An 18135-nucleotide genomic window follows, 5' to 3' on the forward strand; every position below is an offset into this window, starting at 1 on the left:
CATCTTCTTCTGGGTTGGGTTGTGTGGTGGCTGTAAGTCTCTCAGGAAAGGGTGGAATAGGCTTTGGTTCACTTTCCTGATGGTCTTCCTCTTCCTCTGGGGGAGGAGGTTGGCGATCTGGAAGAGTCTTTCCAGATCTAAGATTGATCTCCTGGATCTCCACAGCATAGGTAGGGCATGAGGTCTCCCCAATATATACCTGCTGAGCCTGTCTATTTTTTGGGTTCGGGTTCGGTTGAGCAGGCATTTGAGGTTGCCTTGGAGGAGCAGGAGGTAATGGTTGTGGCTGAACTGGAGGTGGAGGCAGAATGGCGGGAGGAGTGTTGTACTGGGGCCTCCACCCCGACTGAGGTGCACTCCACAGAGGCTGTGACTGGGCATGTGAGTGATATGAGTGAGTAGTGGGTTGAGTAGGATACTGAGGTGGATAAGACCATGGAGGAGGCATGGACCAAGAAGGATGAGCAGGGGGACCCTAGGAAGGCATAGGAGTCGATTGGTTAGGGTTCTAATAGGCTTGTGGTACCCCTTGCATTCCCTGCTGATAGGGTCTAGATCCTTGTGGCCTCCTTTGGTTGATGAAGTAGAGAGGTTTAGTGGGGGCTTCAGTCCCTTGGTACATGGCTTTAAACCCAGGTAAGGTGGGACACTGATTGGTAGGATGGTCCTCCTCACAAACAAAACACACTTCAACCGAATGCAATGGGCATTCGTTCTTAGGATGTCTTCTTGTGCACCTAGGGCAGAAGACAGCCAGGGCTCTCTCAGCTTCTTCTTTCTTCTGCTGGATCCTGAATGTGTCCAGCTGCATGGCGATGGTCTGTCTCACCTCACTCTTAAGATCTTCTAATTGGTTTGTAAACTCATGTTTGGAGAAAGGGACACCAGTGGAGAGGAGATTTCCTCTACCTCGTTTTCTAGCTGCCCTGGAATGATTTCGAAACACAGTCTTGATGTCCTCATAAGGCAGTTGGTAAATGTCCCCCCCAGCTAACATGTGAAGGGTGTCTAAGAGATCTTCAGGGACTCCTCGGAGTAGAACCAACTTGAGGGATTCAGGGTCAAGTGTGCACCTGGCCCGTTTATAGCTAAGTTGGAACCTCTCCTCATAATCCTCTAAAGACTCATCATTCCCCATGGTCATTCGAAAGATCTCTCCCTTGGTTTCCTTGGACCTACAATAATCCCTATACTTGGTATTGAAGGCTTGCTGCATCTGAGCCCAAGTAGCGATGCTATTCCCAGGTAATCCCATGAACCAGCGTAGTGCTGCATCCTTAAGAGTGGAAGGGAAAAGCTTCAGCTTTTGCTCATCTTCAGTATAGTCATAGGTTCTACAGAGGACAGCAAACTCAAATAGGAAGGTATTAGGATCCTCAGTGGTCAGTCCATGGAAGTGAGGCAAAGCAGAGGGGCTAATGTTTTTCATTTTCATCTCTCCATTGGTCTCTCGGATGGGGAAAGCTCCTTCTATTCTCTCATCTTCTCTATTGTCAGCCATAGCTTCGGATGGAGTGGTCTCTAACTCTTCTTCTTCTATAGGGTCTTGGTATATCTCAGGATGTTCACCTATAGGTTCCTCTGGGTCACTGTCACCAAAGAAGAGAGAAGGGTGACTCAGTGATGTGGTGGGGGTGTTTGGTAGGAATTTGCCTGATCTATCTCGGTTCCTACGAGGCATGAAATGGAAAGGACTTTTCTTTTTTTGATTGCTTTTGCCTTTTCTTTGGTACCTGCAAAACTAAAACAAAGTGATCTACAACTAACTATATTGCTCAAATGAAATTGCAGAATTGGAAAGCTAATCTAGGAAAGCAAGAAAAATTAGTCTAGGAAAGCAAGAAATATTAATCTAGGAAAGCAGGAAATGCTAATCTAGGAAAGCAGGAAATGCTAATCTAGGAAAGCAGGAAATGCTATTCTAGGAAAGCAGGAAATGCTAAGCTACTTTTGCAGAATGGAAATGAAATAAACTACTGAGCAGAAGTAAGAATACGAAAGTAGAAGAAAAGCAACAATTACTAATACTCTGACGCTTCCCCGGCAACGGCGCCAAAAAGATGGTGAGCTCCAGTATTGTAGCAATAATGCTACAACTCCTGGGGCTTCCTGTCTCTCATTTTATCAACCCGGTAGTTCGTACAAACTTGGAAGCGATGGTGCTATATGCACAAGTACTAGCTCTTGTCGCAGCTGTCACTTGGTCAGCTGGCACAAGTCCGCTAGGGCTCAAGCCAACTTCTATAGGCTCTCAGAAGAAGCTTGCTAATTGATGGACGAAAGCTATTCTCAAAGGAAAACTACTCTACTTGACAAAATGGACTGAAAGCAAATCAAAGCATGTAAACCTAGGAAACCCTAATTTAACTAGTCTAACCTCTACAATGCAAGAAATGTGAATGAAACTTCTACCAATGCTGCTGTTACCTCTAATAAGTGCAAATGCATGGATCTAAACTACTTGCATCATGAAAGATATGTTTTTGTATTTTTCCTTTAAGTGTGTGGAATGATTGTGATCTTGTGCTAACTAGGGTTTGGTTGTGCAGATGGGATGGAGAAGGAAGGAAAGCGTGGGACAGGTTGGGAAGGCTAGGAGAGGTCCCTAGGGATCCTTAGCATCCATCCACAGAGGTTCCTCGCATTCAGATGCTCAGCAACCGAGAGAGTGGCCTCCTACAGGATGGCTGCAGGGGATCCTACAGGATACTCTGGTTTCTACAGGATGTCTACAAATGGCTACAGGATGACCTACCGTGAGTGTTTGGAGTGATGGAGGAGTAATGGAATGGTAGGGGGAGATGTGTAAGGTAGGAATGAGGCTGGTGATGGCTGTAGAAGTGGAGGAATAGGATAGGGAGTGAATGTAGGGAGTAGGTTGGAAGATAGAGGGCTAGGTCAATGAAAGGGCTAGAGAATGGAAGTACGTGAGGAGTGAAAGACTTTGGGAGATGACAGAGCGGAGCAGAGGTCAAAGATGTGTTTGCATGTGTGATCAAGATGGAGGACGAAGTAATGGAATGAGAGAAAGCAGTGTAAATGGAACAAATGCTTGTGACTATCACTAAACCAAAAATGCGTTAACCTAAACTACCTGTGCTTGTAAATTCAAAGAGCAGCAATCTAAACGCGAAGGAGAACGTGCATGAAGCTGTGGTAAGGGAGTGTGGTGCAGGTGTGAATCATGTGGAAGCATCTAACATAACGTGACTGTGTTTGCAGCAATCATGGAATAAAGAAATGCGTATTTTTGGTGGCTAGTCATGGACTGCACTCCAATCCCAGATGAGACGGCAGTGAGCCTTAACAACCTTTTTGTTGGAGCTCCAATCGATTATATCTATCCTCTGCTACACTACGCAAGTGGAAACAAATTCACCATAAGCAACTCCTATCTAACTCATGAAAAAGACCAACTTAACAACCTGTAATTCGAATTGCATGTGCAAATGAAAAGCTCAAAGTGCTGAAATGAAATGGAAACAACACTACAGCAGAGGGGACCTATGGCTCTCAGGTTGGGCCCTAACCTGAGAGCTATAGTCTCCTTAAGAAACTCAGAACTAGATCACAAACTGCCTTCTTTATTCATAATCTGATGTCATGCCAAATTGGCTTACAAAAAGGAACGAAAACTGAACTGTGCTCCAAAATTACAATAGCAATACGAGAGTTTCAACAACCTATCCAAGGCTAAGGCCTCTATACTTATACAAAAACGATGATCCAACAAGTATCCTTGATTTTAGGAGCTCGGCTGTCCAACTTCGAGTTTAACTGCTGATCCTGTAGGACAGTCATAACTATTGTTCCTGTAGAACAGTTATAACTGCTGTTCCTGTAGGACAGCTGGCTGCTTCTTAAGCTCGGAGGGGAGATGGATTGGAGCTTGGAGTTCTTGGTGGGAATCACGAGGAATGTCCCAAGACCGTGGACATCCTCTCCTAAAAACCAGCAGTGCCACCTCATTGTCTCCTTATCTCCTTTTTCGTTGTCTCTTGCTCCCTTTTAATGCCAAAACCTGGAATCACAATGCATTAGTCACGTAGATAGAGTGCCTACCCTTCTTCCTACAAACAACATGAATAAACTAAGAAATGCATGCATAAGCAATAAAAAATGAATGGTTTGAGCAAGTAGAATAGGCCAAAATGAGCCCAAATTGTACCAAAATTGGGGCTCATCATACACTACCACAAACGAGGTTGTGAAGGGCTACAAGATGTTCTCTGTTAGCTACATGAAATTTGCAGAGGCATTCATCAACCCGAAAGGCATGACCAACCATTTTAAAATTCCCTCCTTAGGTTTTAAGGTGGCCTTCAACACATCCTAGGGTTCAATTGGTACCTCATGATAACCAGACTTCAGGTGAATCTTCCTAAAGTATTTGGCACCCTTGAGCTGGTCCAAAAGGTCATAATTACGTAGGATTAGATACATATTCCGTACAATGATCTTATTCAGTGCCTGATAGTCAATACAGAGCCTCCAGGTTCCATCCTTATTTTGTACAAACACAATTAGGCTCCCACGAGGTGATAAACTTGCCCTGATGTGCCCCTTCTACAACAACTCCTGAATTTGCCTCTTGATCTCATCGTTCTCCATAACAAAGCATTGATATATTGATCCATTGGGTAGCAGCAAGACTAGGGTCAGATCGATGGAGTTCTTGACTTAACAGTGTAGGGGTACCCTTGTGGGTGAGGTGAAGATGTCCCTGTACTCCTCCATGACCTTGTCCATCAATTTTTTTTATCTAGAATATCCCTGTCTGGAGGCCATGGAGGTGGCCACAATCTTCTTCTTTCCCTATGGGTGAATCAGAAGGAAGAAAAATTTCCTTGTTTGGGAAATGTTTTTTGGGAATATTTTTGTGGACCTAAAAAGAAAACAGTGTTTAAGGGGTCAAAACAACTCTTAAAGTTCAAGACCCAAAAAATTGCTAAAAATAGTAAAAGTTGTTATAATAAAGTAAACAGGTGAAACCAACCCGAGGTATAGGTGGAATAGGTAGGAGGCCACCAATATCTGCCTGGATCAATCCTCCCCCATTAGGAATCAAAGGTCCCCATTTCATGTGAATCCTCCATGAGGTGAATAAATCTCTATTGAACTCGGTCCCTGGTGAACCACTTTCCTTGGTGAAGGAGTTGGCCTACTTTGACAACTCGATATATTTGGATACTCTGATGTCAGGAGTTCTTGATTTGTGTGTCCATGATCATATCAGTTGTGGAATGTTCGATGTAGCTTTAGTTGAGATCTATTGGTGTCAGTTGCTCACCAACATCGGATGTGTCCAATAATGGGGGAAAGTATGGATATAGCTAGTCCACATTGAATTTGGGTGCAAGCCAAGAAATGGTGTAATGTTGACTTCGAAAGAATTGTCCCATATAGCCTTGGTGATGGTGTACGACCCATATCAGAGCGGGTGAAGCTTGCAATGGGGCCTCGCGAGGCGCTCCTGAAAATGTAACCAAATTTTATCTCCCATCTAGAACTTGTGTGTCACCCGATGTTGATCATGATGTTTCTTGTACTTAGCATTGGCTCTTCCCAATATGTCATGGACCTAGTAGAGGATGTGTTGGATGCAGGATGCACTCAATGAAGTTGTTAGCACTGTCAACTTCATATTAGACATGAGCCGAATCCATCAGGGGAGTTTTGAGCTCTAAAATGGGCCTCCTAAGGAAATTATAAAATAATAGTGGAAATAATAAAATATTATTAGATTACATCATCAAATTTGAGAGGGTAAAAAGAAAAAATTATTTTTTCAAATCTTATTTTCAACTTATCTTCCTATGGTTTTACTCAAATTTCAAGCGGCAACACTTTTTGGATGAAGAATTTGATTCCTCATTGAAGGAGTACCCATGTTGCATACTTTTGATGGACCTTGTTACATGAAAAATGAGAAGTATGTGGAAAACGTGATTGCAATCTCGTTTTTTCATGTATTTCTTATTTTTCGTGTAGTAGGGTCCATTGAAAGCATGTAACACCTTGGATAAGGAATTAAATTATGCATCCAATGAGTACTCCTGATCAAAATTTGAGTAAAAACTTAAGGAGATAAGTTGAAAATACGAGTTGAAAAATTATTTTAATTATTTATTTATTTTTAATCTTTTTACTTTTTTACTCCAAAAATGTTGAATCATCCCTCATGGTTGACATCATCATATTGAATCTTATTGGTTCTTATAAAGTTTATTTTGGCTGTACATTTTTCTTAGGAGGCCCATTTTAGACCTAAAATTTCCCTTAATGCTGCCTGAGCAGCTGCAAATGGTATGGCCACATCAATGGGACACAGTGGTTGGAATCCCAACTCCACCTAAAAGGGGTTGTGGCCAGTTGAGCTTTGTTGTAGTTGTGTTGAGGGGAGAGAAGGATTTCATCCCATGTGCATGGATGCTTCGAGTTGTACATGCACAAAATGTGCATGATCATCTTGTTGACGACCTTTGTAATTGACTAGTAATTTTGATATTTTAAATTTTTTTAGAAGTGTAATTTTTTTTACCCTTCTAGAAAAAGCCAGGGGCCAAAATAAGGACTAGGAAGGGTTCAATTTTGAACATTGGTTGGGCAGGCGAGCACAACCTATAATGCGGGGGTTGTCACTGGTCAACAGGGATAGAAATTAATAGGCAAATTGTTTGTTAGGACCCTACTGTCTAGATCATTTTTTCCTTAGGTTGGGAGGTGTGAAAACACTCAAAATGATAGATCTGTTTTGAAAATCGGATTTTTCTAATTTCCGTTAAACTAATATTTAAACTAATATTCTTTGACGATTGTACCCTCTCTATTTCCTATGTAGCTTCGACTTACCGTTCACGTCCGTCCGTAATCAGCCGATACTAACACTGAAAAGAAATGGTACATCCACACTTCAATGATACAACTAACGCATTCCTCCCACCTGTAATTTTTTGAATATTTTAAAATTTCATAAACTTGCTCTACGTCATTCTTCCTCCAGCGTGTAATTTTTTGAATTTTTTTAAAATTTCATAAACTTGATCTTGGCATCCCTGTTAGCATAGTTATTTCAATGGCTAGGAGATCTTGGTGATGGTCTTTCTATCCAACAGGTATGAGAACTTTTCATTTATGCAATTTCTCCATATTTTCATAAAACGGTGGTGCTAGTAACTCGTTTTGGATGGTATTAATGCCCTCCATAGTAATACAAGCTCTTTATGAATATGCAACTAATATCTGAATCAAAAGATTTATCCCACATGGAGTATGGTATTTCATATTGGATATTTCGGGCTCAAAACGAATAGCCACATTCTGGTTTTCTTCCTCTTACGTCGAAGGATGAAATTCTTAAAACAAAATTTGTTAGGAGAGTCGTTTCATTAAGGAAGGAAATCTTCTTATCGATATTTCATTATTATATTTCAAACTCTTTTTTCGTGATGATTTCATAAGAATGTGTACTTCATTGATTTGCTCTATTTGTTTCTTGTAAGGCAGGCAACGATTTAAGCAGGTAGCACTTAAATAGTAAAAGAGTTGAAGGTTTTCTGGATTGGTAGCACTTAAATAGTAAAAGAGTTGAAGGTTTTCTGGATTGGTTGTGCCACTGAGGCATTGGGAGTATATCATTTGTATGGACCGATAAGCTGTGATTTCCAATATGTGTTGTAGGGTTTGGTTTTCTTAAACTGATACATGTTTGTGTTGTGAAGATGTTCAAAAAGAGAAGATTGGGGAGTTGATGTGCTCATGTTGTGTTGGTGTTTAGACTCATACATATATGTGTTTGGAGGCAGGGCTATTTATTTTGGATGATCCAAGGAGCCAAAAGGTCACGTTTAATAGAAAATTTTCTGGTTATTAAATTTGAGATTTTTTAGAGGCCCAATCTGTTTTCAGATTTATATTTTGGAGTGCTTCTTCTTGGACATAGATTTTGTAATTTCATAACAATGTTTAACAATAATTATGTGAAAATAATCTCGCTATATTTCATAATATGAATATAATCTCACTATATTTTATGAGCTTTTCATTTTGATCTCCGTGAAGTTATTTTAATGAAATAAATTTTTGGTTATGAAATTCATATTTGTGACAAGTGATTTTCATCTTTTTCACATTATATCATTAAAAATGTGTTTAGTTATAAATATAAAATATAGTAAAATAGATTTACACACTAAAATATGTTTTCCATCATCATCATTGGCCAGGAATGAGTAAGGAATGTGGGCAGTTGTAAATTTAATTTATTTTATTCAAAATAAATTCATAAAATATAATAAATAGTGTCATTTAGAAATGCTTATAATTTATTGATTTTGTTATTTTATTGTATATAGTTTAAACAATTTAATAATGATTTTATTATTTTAATGTATATAGTTTAAATAATGTAATTATAAAAAATATTTGTTTTTTTTTTTTAAGTTATAGATTAAATATACATGTTTTTTAAAATTTTAATATTTAAATATTTACATAAAAAAATAAAAATTGTAATAATTTTATTACATTAAAAATGAAATAGTAATAATAATAATAATTTACTATTATTTAAATATGATTTAGTCTCATTTTATGTCAACCATAATATTCACATTCTCGGGAAAAAAGTTGCTGCTGCGCGCGCGTCTGAACCCGCGATCGAGCCTCGGCCTGGGAACGCCTGAACGAGCTCCATCATGGATCCTCCGGATCCACCCGGTGGGGATCCGGAGCTGCAAAGAGCCTTCTCCAATCTGGTAAAGTCACTCCCTCCGCAAAGACCTAGACCAACAACAACAAAATTTGTGAAGAAGCTTGATGTATTACAGGAAGTCCAACTGCCTCCTACCATTCCGCGCATGGCAGCCATTTCCCTAGCAGAGAAAGGGTTAATCGGGCAATTTACAGGACTGTGGCCATCACCCAGAACAGTGCAAAGATGGGTCGAGAGAAACTGGTCGGACAAGATCCAGGGTAAAATATCCATCAGATTCTGTGGCAGAGGATATTTTACTTTTCATTTTGAAACCAAAGAGGATAAAGATCTAATATTCAGAAATGGGCCTTACTTTATGGACTCCAGGGGCCTCTATCTCAATAAATGGACTCCAGTTTTTGATCCAGAACTTGATATACCAAATGCGGTTCTAGTTTGGGTTAGACTGCCTCACCTTCCCCTTCACTGCTGGGGGCATGACTCGGTTAAAGCAATAGGAAATGCGGTTGGGAAATACATAGATCGTAGTGAACCTAAAGACAACATGCAGGCGTGTGCGCGGATTTGTGTTGAAGTCGATCTGGGTCGAGGACTGCCGGAAGCGATCAAGCTAAAAGTTGATGACTGGTTCCATATTCAGCAGTTGGATTACGAGCAGATACCCTTCAAATGCAAGGTATGCCACGAATATGGACACTTTGCAAATAGATGCACTAAATTAATTAACGTAAAATCTGATGAGCAGGATGGGCAATGGGAAACTGTAAAAAGGAAAAAATCATCTCCTCCCCTCAAATCTTCGTATCCTGAGGTCCCTGGCCCTTCCCATCAGCATCCTTCCCGTCAGCAACTTTCCCATCAGCAACCCTCCTCCTCCCAGCAGCCTCCCCTTCAGAATCCTCCCTCACCTCCTCGGACTTCCGATCCTCCTATCCCTCCATCCTCTAACCCCTTCGTGATCCTCTCTGAGGCTGATTCCGGGCCTGATTTCCCTTCCACAGATCCACCTCTCCATCTTTCTCCTCCTCACATCACTCAGCCCTCCCCTGATCCCCCTTCTTCTAGGATTACCAGGAGCTCTTCAAAGGAACATGGAGCGCCCAGTGATGTCCCTAAAAAGCATGGGCCTGGCAGGAAATCGGCCAAGCAACAGAGGGAGGAAAATGCTCAGAAAGACATAGCCATGGGTTCCCAGACTCCAATAGAGTCCTTCATTCTTGGACACTTGGAAAAAGAAAATAGTAACAAAGGCAATGAGAGGCGAGCACCTCTCCATGTAACCAGTAAATCATGATGAAAATACTATCTTGGAATAGTAGGGGATTAGGGCACCCCTCCAAGCTAGCAGCCCTCAAGGATTTAATACATAGTGAAAATCCTGAAATTGTCCTTATCCAAGAAACAAAGCAAGATCAGTCAGAAATTAGTAGAGTAATAAGCCAGCAAAAGCATTTCAATGGATGTGCAAGCGAAGCAAGAGGAGCCTCAGGCGGCATTCTAACTATGTGGGATAACAATAAATGGATCTGTGACTCCACCAGAGTCCACCAAAACTGGATCCGAGTCAAACTGGAAAGCAAGACTGGTGGCTCAAAGGTAACAGTTTACAACATATATGCTCCGAATCAGTACAGAGAGAAAGAAGTGTGTTGGAACACATTGGAAGCAAGTATAGAAGAAGAGCAGAACAATAACCTCATTATAGCAGGAGACTTAAATCTGGTGATGCACGCTAACGAAAAAAGAGGAGGAAATTTTACCCCTGATCCTTTCAGAAGTCGACTTGAGACCATCATGCAGGAACAAGACCTTGTTGATATCAGACCCACAAACCGTAGGTACACCTGGAGTAACAGAAGAATTGGTGCCGGCAATATCATGGAACGTCTTGATAGATTCCTTATAAGTATAGCATATCTGTCCACCTTCACTACAGGCCATTCAAATATTCTCAATGTTTCAGCCTCTGATCACTACCCAATAACGCTTACTCTTCATAATCAATGTCAGCTAGGACCCATACCATTCAAATACTGCTCCATTTGGAATCGTTTCCCAGCAGCAAAAGATGTGGTGCGGCAGGCTTGGATTCAACATGTGGAAGGTTCGCCAACTTATATTTGGGAGACAAAATTGAAGAGAGTAAGACAGGCTCTAAAAAATTGGGCAAAGAACAACTATCAAGAGCCCGAGGTGAACAAAAAGAAAATTAAGCAAGAGCTAGAAGAAGTGCAGCAAAGAATTGAAGCTCTTGGGCTATCCCAGCAAACTAAGGAGCAAGAAACTAGATTATATTCTCAGCTGAGTCAAACTATAAGGGATGAAGAAACAAAATGGAGACTGAAATCAAGGCAACTCTGGTTGCAAGAGGGGGACAAAAACACATCTTATTTCCACAAGCAGGCCATGGTTCGAAAGGCCAGAAATACAGTGAATACAATAAAGGATAATGAAGGAAACAGTTACAACACTCAGGACTCTATAAAGGAAGCAGCCACCAAACACTTTAATAGCCTTCTGACTGAGGATAAAGATGAGGAGGATTATTCAAGCATGCTGCAGCACCTGTCTAAAGGAGTCACACAAGAAATGAACAACAGCCTTAGAAAAGAAGTAGAAGAAGAAGAAATCCAAGCAGCAATTTGGAGCTTACACCCAGATAAGGCTCCAGGACCTGATGGGTTTCCAATCAGCTTTTTTAGAGAATATTGGCAGATGATCAAAAAAGATCTCTTAAAGATGATACGCTGGGTTCTACAAAAAGGCAAAATGGGGGGATTTACCAACTCCACCTATCTAGCCTTAATCCCAAAAGAGAACAGACCCTCCTCTTTTTCAAGATTTCAGCCAATATCTTTATGCAACTCAGCATATAAAATAATTTCAAAAATTCTAGCAACTAGGCTCAAGCCACACCTCCCATCCCTGATCTCAGAAAACCAAGGGGGCTTTCTCCCTAATAGGCACATCACTGACTCTATCCTTCTTGTGCAAGAGGCCATCCACTCAAGCTTAAGTAGAAAAGAGAAAGGGTTTGTCCTTAAGCTGGATCTTGCCAATGCTTTTGATAGGGTAAGGCATTCCTTCCTGTTTGTTGTTCTTCATAAAATGGGATTTGACCCCTCCTTCATCACATTGATTAAAGCTTGTATAACTGATCCCTGGATCTCCCCTTTAATTAATGGGAGACCGTGTGCTGCATTCCAATCCTCTCGTGGCCTTAGACAAGGCTGCCCCCTATCTCCTTACTTGTTTATCCTTATGGCTGAATCATTCAGTCAAACCTTGGATTACAACCGGAGAGTAGGTCTAATCACTGGCATCAAGATTGAGCAAGGAACAAAGAACATCAATCACTCTCAATTTGCAGATGATACTCTATTAATAGGAGGAGCTTCCATCACTATAGCAAGGCGCTTTAAGAAGATCTTAGACCAATTCATGGATTGCTCAGGTGGGAAGGTCAATCAGATAAAAAGTTGTATATATGGTTGGAATACATCAAATCACACCATCCATAACATTGCAAGTATATTTGGAGTTTCCTGCAAACTAGTCTGGAATCATTTCTCCTATTTAGGGATGCCAGTAAGTATGGGACCGCTGAAAGCTGATACCTGGAATGAAATTCTTGACAAAATAAAGAGAAAAATCCAGCAATGGGGCACCATGTGGCTGAATCCAGCAGGACGACTAGTTCTTCTAAAATTAGGTATAGCTTCTCTTCCCATATATCGTTTCTCTTTATATCAAGCTCCTGTTGTTTTCCATCAGAAAATGGAAAGAGCCCTCAGGCATTTCCTTTGGCAAGGAGGGAAAACGAATAAAAAAAAATTCAATCTTGTAAGATGGAAGAACATCATTCAATCTCAGGATAAAGGAGGATTAGGCATCAGATCACCAAAATTGCTAAATTTAGCACTGGGAGCTAAAATAGTATGGAGGATGATCACAGGGCCTACAGCGTGGTGGAAGAATGTTTTGGAAGCAAAATACCTGAACTGCACAAGGCATCAACTCCTGGAGACAAATATACCCAACAGAGATAGCACAAAAATTTGGCAACTCTGCAAGAAGGCTATTACCTTTATGTCTCAGAATATCTCAAAGGTCCCAGGAAGGGGGAGCAGCATCAACTTCTCCACAGATAGAATTTTAGGGCAGCATCCCATTGGAACAAACATGGAGGCAATCCCTGCCATAAACTGGCTCAATGGCAAAGGAATAATGCATTTGGCTCAAATATCACAATGGGACAATCATTCTCAAGCTTGGATAGGTTGGAATTTTCCGGACCATCCCAGGGAGCTAGAAACTAGCCTCACTGTCCTAAAGAATCTCCTACACAGCAAAGCTCCGATCCAAGAAGGCAAGCATGATGGATATCGTTGGGATCCAACTGGAACTCAATACACGGTTAAAGTTGGACACCAATTTCTATGTGATAGCAACTTCCATCAGGAAATATGGAACCAATGGAAACTTGTATGGAGAGCAGAAGCACCCCCCAAAGTCAAATTTTTCATTTGGTTGCTCTTGAAAGGAAAACCACTAACAGCGGAAAATTTAAAGAAAAGAGGCATAATGGGGCCATCTAGATGCCCAAACTGTTGTAGATCAGAGGAAACAATCCAGCACCTGTTTATAGAATGTCCGGTGGCAGATGAATGTTGGAGAAAGATGGCCTCAATAGGGGAAGCTGCCTGGGAGCCTCAGGCAACTATTGCAGAAACGATTCACAAATGGAGGAAGAATTGTCCATGGAAAGAGAAAAGGAGTAAATTGGTGCAAAGGGTATGGAACACCATTCCTCTAACCCTTTTATGGCACATTTGGTTGGCAAGAAATGGAAGGATCTTCCAGGAGAAAGGTTGCAACACCAGGATAATGTGTCACAAGGCAAAAATGTTAGCGGTGGAGACAGTCACAAATCACACCAAAGGCAAGATTGAGGCAACAAATTATAGCATGGAAGAGAGAAACCTGATCAGCTATGTTTTAGAGAATATTGCTAGCGCTCAGGAAATAAATCAAGGAAGAACACAAACGAAAGATACAAACAGCGCATGGAAACTGAGGTTAAAGGATGAGGAATTTTCGAATTGGCTGAGAAATTGCAACAGGTTCTACTTATTTTTTGATGGTGCTTCTAAATCGAACCCGGGTCAAGCAGGTGCAGGGGGTCTAATCTGCAACGCAAATGGAGAGAGCATACTTCATTTCGAATGGGGGCTAGGAGAGATTACCAACAACAGGGCAGAAGGATTAGCATTATATCAGGGCCTCACACAGCTGCTAAAGTTAGGGATAAGAACGGCAGTGGTGTTTGGGGACTCAACAATAATTATCAGACTAATGGCGCAGAGACAGAGCACGCCGAATATCCTCCTCCAGCAGATAAACCACCGGAATCAGATCCTCCATGCTTCAATGGAAAATGTCGAATACTATCACATCCTACGTGGCTTGAACAAGGAGGCTGACAAGTATGCCAACAGGGCATGCGAGCGCTCCAAGGGCAGCCTGAGTTGTAATAACACTGTCTCTCTTCAACCTTTACCATGAACCCACAACATTTAGTCAACAGCAGGAGTACCCAAACTGACAGAATCAATGACACCAGACAAGTAATCAGTGCCGATGACGGAGCAGGTAAGGTAGGCAGGATTTGGATCAGAAATGAGGTCAGAATATCGATTCAGCGCATGGGAATCAAGAGTAATCCAGGAGAAAATCGTCCTTGCAGAAGGATCCCATCTGCGGTTCAAGATATGCATTTGACCATTCCGTGGAATACTGTGAGACGTAGACGGGCATCTTCCCACCCTCACAACAGGCAAATGGATTCTATTTATACCCCAGATGGTAGAACTCTTCAATACATTAAGAAATCCAGTTTCTACAGGCAACAGAATATTATAGTTCCCGTTCATCTCCAGTCAGCCCGAGGTAGTTGCTATAGCGCCCAGCAGAAGCATAACAATCCTGTGAAAGTTGTGGTTGCAGTCAGCTGGAAGCGAAGAACTCAGAGGTCCAGCGCTAAAGAAGCCGACAACGCAGACAGGGAATTTTCAGTGATAATGGCCCGCTCAGAAGATTGCTTCCACTGCAGAGACCTTCAGGCTGAGTTCGAGGAGTTGAGAGCGCAACAGCGTGCACTGGAGGACCAAGTCCGAGGTTTGGAAACGCGAATGGAAGATCAGTTCAGAGTTCTCAATGAGAAGTATCGGGCAGAGATCAATCTGTTTCTGCACAGAGTCAATTCTCTACATGAGCAGTTCAGCAACTTGGCCAACCGGTGCAGCCACGCAGAAGAATCGATAGTAGTCCTCAAGTTCATGATGGACAAAAAGCTCAAGGAAACCCCTTCTTCCTCCAGTGCAAAACAGAATGAGCCAGACCCATACCCAGAAGAGTCCACAGCTAGGAAGATCAGCCATATAGAGATAGATTAGATATGTTTTGTAGTTGTAAATTTTGGTGTTTGCAATATGTAAGGATTTACAGTAGTTTAAGTAGCCTTAGAGGCAGGAATATTAGAACAAGGACCAAGGAAAGGACCCTTTTTGTAATTCCTTGGATCCATGATGTCCAGGAAACATTGTATGTATGGCGAACTGCCTCTCTTTTTTTCAGATCATAATATAGCAACCGAAATTTGTCTAAAAAAAAAAATATGATTTAGTCTCTTTTAATTTGTTATATCATGTGAAGTTATTTTATTATTTTTCAAATGTTGACATTTTAAAAACTAATGTGGAATAAAAATAATAGTTGTTCACATAATTTTACTTTTATAATATTTATTTAATATATATATTTATATATTTAATGAATAGTAGTACATTGTTGTATTTAATTCAAATATGTATTATTTGTTATTTATCTATTTTTTAAATATTTAAATTTGTTATGGGGTGTTTTTGAAAAAATAATTAATAAATAAATAATATTTTTTATTAATGGTATATAAATTAAAAAGTAATAGAATATGATATTAAAATATTTACTATATTAAGATGAAGATTTCAAATTTTTTTTTTTTAATTAAAATAGTTAAATATTTTTGTATATAATAATAATAATAATAATAATACATTTATATTTAACTTAAAATATTTATCGAATTTTGACTTATCAATTTTAATAATTTTATACTTCAAAATTTGTAATTTATTTAATTAATATATAAAATATTGGGCATTACTTCATAAGTTCTAAAATATAAATTTTAAGAAATTTATTGTAAGAAATTTTTAATTCAAATTATTTAAAAAGAAAAAGGAAAAACAATCCAAAAAGAATGTGATTTTAACATATTTTCAATTTATTATTTATTTATTAGGTGATACCTTTTTATTAAAATATAATGATTATTTTTCCCCTTAAATTGAGGAGGATTTTCAATCTTTATCCATATTTAAGAATTTTTTAAAATTTGAGTATGATTGCTAATATTCACAAAATGGAAATCATGAAAATTAAATTTGAAAGAATAATATAATACTTAGGTATATAACAACTGACAATATTTTGAGGAATTTGAAATATATTTTGGAATTCATGATACAAATTCAACTAGAATTATGGCATTTTGAATAGGATTATTAGAGTTTGGAAAGTTTATTATGGATATCAAGGAAGTTTTGAAAAAAGATATAGCAGATTCAAACAAATTTAATTTCCAAATTAAAGGAAACATCTTATTCTACTCTTTTTATGGAATCAAATCGTTTCCTTATTTAGAGTATGGCTATGACTATGTATCTAATGTATAATAAAAGGCTAAACCACATGGGCAACCCAAGACTTTTTAAAATATCTTCAAAGTCTAGCCACAACCACCTTTGAATCAAGTGGGATTGTATAAGGAGGCATTACCTTGGTTATACCCACAGGGGCTTCACTGGAGGAACAATATCATACCACGTGGGTTCATATCCACATTTGAATCAAGTGGGATTGTATAAGGAGGCATTATCTTGGCTTGACCCATAAGGGCTTCACTGGGGGAACAATATCATACCACGTGGGTTCATATTGGGGGATATATATTGAGGAAAAAATGACATAATATATTGGGCGATATATAGGGGGTAAAGGGTCTTTATATTGGAAAATGTAAAAAATGGAGCTTAAAGTTAATGAAAAATATAAAGAGGCATAAAAAATGTTAATGAAAAAAATGGATACCTACAATATCTACTGAAAATAGGGGTTTTTTAAATTGGGAAGCTACATTGGGTTCATATTGGTAGGGGGTTAAATAATGTGATTTTTAGAGGGATTTTCCAATATGTAGTCAGATTAAGGGTATTGTTTAATATGCCACAAATGCACGTGATATGTCAGAGGTTCACTAAGTGAATCCCTGGTGGTTAGACCATGGAGGGATAATGGAAGAGATCATTTTGCACACTAAAAGATAATATTATAAATTATGGTACCATAAGGAGTTAGAGATATATACATTCTTAAAATAAGAACAAATTTTCATGAACTTAATCCTCAAAAATTTCATGAGCTTAATTCTCAAAACCTTTGAGTAAATCCAAATTTGAAAATATTTGTCATGCTTTCAACCTTTTGAACTTTTTAATTATGCAAAACTAAGGTGATGTTGAATTTTTTTTCTTGATGTATTTAAAGCATAGAAAAAAACTAATTTCAAGTAATATTTTACTTAGATTAAATCTAAACTTCAAAACAATTGTTGCACTTTCAATTTCTTGACCTTTTAATTCAACAACACTATGACGATGTTGAAACACTTTTTCTTAAAGTTTTCTAAGTATAGAAACAAACTTCTAAAGAATTTCAAGTAAAAATTTACCTTCTTAAAGTTCCATAAAACATTTTTGGTCTCAAAGCATATTAATCATACTTGCCATCATATATATTAGATTCATCTTAACTTGGATCTTTCAAACAGTGTGAAGAATATAACTTTTTAACCTAGAATCATTTAATTTTATGTTGCTTATTAAGAAAATTGACTAGTCTTTATACTAGATAGATCAGGGTCTTGGTTAAATAGATTTAGCGTAATCTTTAATTATTTTAAATATTGTTACATATGTTTTTAAAACAACAAGAAATCCTATCAGAACGGAGTTGTCAAACCAACAATGTGGACAACCATCACTGACTACTATCCACAAATGCAAGTTGACTCATTATTGTTGTTCAAGGAAAACCATGCCACATGTATTAACATGTTGGTGGTTCGTAAGGGGGCATGGTTTCACTCCCAGATGCCTTTGGGTCTAGGGCATATGTGTTTTCTTGTTTTGTTTTCCTTTTGGTTTCAAGAGTTGTTTGAACCTTGTGGTCGTTGGGAGCCATGTGGCTTTGTTTATAGTTAAAGGTGTTGGGGTGTAAGGTTTATGTGGTAGGGTTCTCCACGTCTCAGGGGAAAT

At 39.2% G+C, this 18135-nt stretch overlaps 1 protein-coding gene across 1 annotated transcript; it reads left to right on the top strand.

The window, feature by feature from the left end:
• Nucleotides 1-9071: 9071 nt before the first annotated feature.
• LOC149266043 (uncharacterized) lies at nucleotides 9072-14281 on the top strand. Its single transcript, XM_089406938.1, has 4 exons — nucleotides 9072-9392; nucleotides 9462-9966; nucleotides 10116-11480; nucleotides 12297-14281. Exons 1-4 carry the CDS (start codon nucleotides 9072-9074, stop codon nucleotides 14279-14281), a joined length of 4176 nt encoding a protein of 1391 aa, XP_089263064.1.
• The last annotated feature ends 3854 nt before the right edge of the window (nucleotides 14282-18135 follow it).

This window comes from Pinus tabuliformis, chromosome 6, assembly GCF_031772625.1.
Source record: "Pinus tabuliformis cultivar Carrire ecotype Pingquan chromosome 6, CPIR1, whole genome shotgun sequence".
Classification (NCBI taxonomy): domain Eukaryota; kingdom Viridiplantae; phylum Streptophyta; class Pinopsida; order Pinales; family Pinaceae; genus Pinus; species Pinus tabuliformis.